This window comes from Emiliania huxleyi (assembly GCF_000372725.1).
Source record: "Emiliania huxleyi CCMP1516 unplaced genomic scaffold EMIHUscaffold_4901, whole genome shotgun sequence".
Classification (NCBI taxonomy): Eukaryota; Haptophyta; order Isochrysidales; family Noelaerhabdaceae; genus Emiliania; species Emiliania huxleyi.
In genome coordinates, this window is record NW_005198316.1 from 1 (window position 1) to 1,650 (window position 1,650).

Genomic DNA, 1,650 nt, shown 5'->3' on the forward strand with positions numbered 1-1,650 from the left:
CAGCTGCCGCCGCCGCTGCCGCCTCCATCTCCGCCCTCGTACCCGCTCGCATACTACACCATCACCACGACGCCGGGATCGTACCCTAGCGAGGTGAGCTGGGACCTCCGCTGCGGTTCACCTCGTGAGGATGTCCTCTCGTCGTACACCGGCTTAGACTTCCAGACCGAGTACGGCGTCTCCCTCTCGCCTGGCGTCGAGTGCGAGCTCGTCATGAAGGACTCGTACGGCGACGGCTGGAACGGCGCTAGCTGGTCGGGCCTCGGGCAAGAGGGCCTCACCGTTGCCTCTGGGTCCGAGGAGCGGAAGTCTTTTGTGGTGCCGTTTGCGCCGCCCTCCCCGCCGCCGCAGCTGCCGCCGCCGCTGCCGCCTCCATCTCCGCCCTCGTACCCGCTCGCATACTACACCGTCACCACGACGCCGGGATCGTGGCCTAGCGAGGTGAGCTGGGACCTCTGGTGCGGCGGTACGGTCGTCCTCTCGTCGGCGCCCTACGCGAGCGGAGAGCCTTTCCAGGCCGAGTACGGCGTCTCCCTCTCGCCCGGCGTCGAGTGCGAGCTCGTCATGAAGGACTCGTACGGCGACGGCTGGAACGGCGCTAGCTGGTCGGGCCTCGGGCAAGAGGGCCTCACCGTTGCCTCTGGGTCCGATGAGGAGCGGAAGTCTTTTGTTGTACCGTTTGCGCCGCCCTCCCCGCCGCCATTGGCGCCGCCGCCGCCGCCGTCACCGCCGCAGCTGCCGCCGCCGCCGCCGCTGCCGCCTCTGTCACCGCCACCGCCGCTCCCGCCGCCGCTCGTGATCACCGGAGGCTGCGCTGGCCAAAGCGCTGCCCTCGACAACGTCGAGTACGTCGCTGCTGGCTACACCGCCTCGGGAGCGCCGTACTACCGCGCCTCGACGTCCTCGTTTAGCTACCTCTACTGGGACCCCGACTGCAATGGCAACGGATTTGGAGCGAACTGGATCGTGGACGCTGATCAGCCGAGCACCACGGCGTCGAGCGACCTCGATGGCGACGGAAGCTGCAACTTCAGAGCCTACATCAACTCCTACTCCTCCTCGCCGCCGCTCGGCACGACGACCTGGACGGTGTGGTGCAACCCTTGGACGGACATCGCCCTGACGCTGGCATTCCCCTCGCCGTCGCCTCCGCCTCCGCCTCCGCCTCCGCCTCCGCCTCCGCCTCCGCATTCTCCACGCCCGTCGCTGCCGCCTCCATCTCCGCCCTCGTACCCGCTCGCATACTACACCGTCACCACGACGCCGGGATCGTGGCCTAACGAGGTGAGCTGGGACCTCTGGTGCGGCGGTACGGTCGTCCTCTCGTCGGCGCCCTACGCGAGCGGAGAGCCTTTCCAGGCCGAGTACGGCGTCTCCCTCTCGCCCGGCGTCGAGTGCGAGCTCGTCATGAAGGACTCGTACGGCGACGGCTGGGACGGCGCTAGCTGGTCGGGCCTCGGGCAAGAGGGCCTCACCGTTGCCTCTGGGTCCGAGGAGCGGAAGTCTTTTGTGGTGCCGTTTGCGCCGCCCTCCCCGCCACCGTCACCGCCACAGCTGCCGCTGCTGCCACTCTCGCCGCCCCGACCGCTGCCGCCGCCGCTGCCGCCTCTGTCACCGCCACCGCCGCTCCCGCCGCCGCTCGTGATCACC

The 1,650-nt window shown here is 69.5% G+C and overlaps 1 protein-coding gene across 1 annotated transcript; it reads left to right on the forward strand.

The window, feature by feature from the left end:
- Nucleotides 1-93: 93 nt before the first annotated feature.
- EMIHUDRAFT_124337 (hypothetical protein) lies at nt 94-1,512 on the forward strand (the record flags this gene model as incomplete). The annotated part of the gene is made up of 1 exon (XM_005767474.1): nt 94-1,512. A coding segment is annotated over one exon (1,419 nt), but the record flags the coding sequence as incomplete, so codon positions are not given.
- Nucleotides 1,513-1,650: the final 138 nt, after the last annotated feature.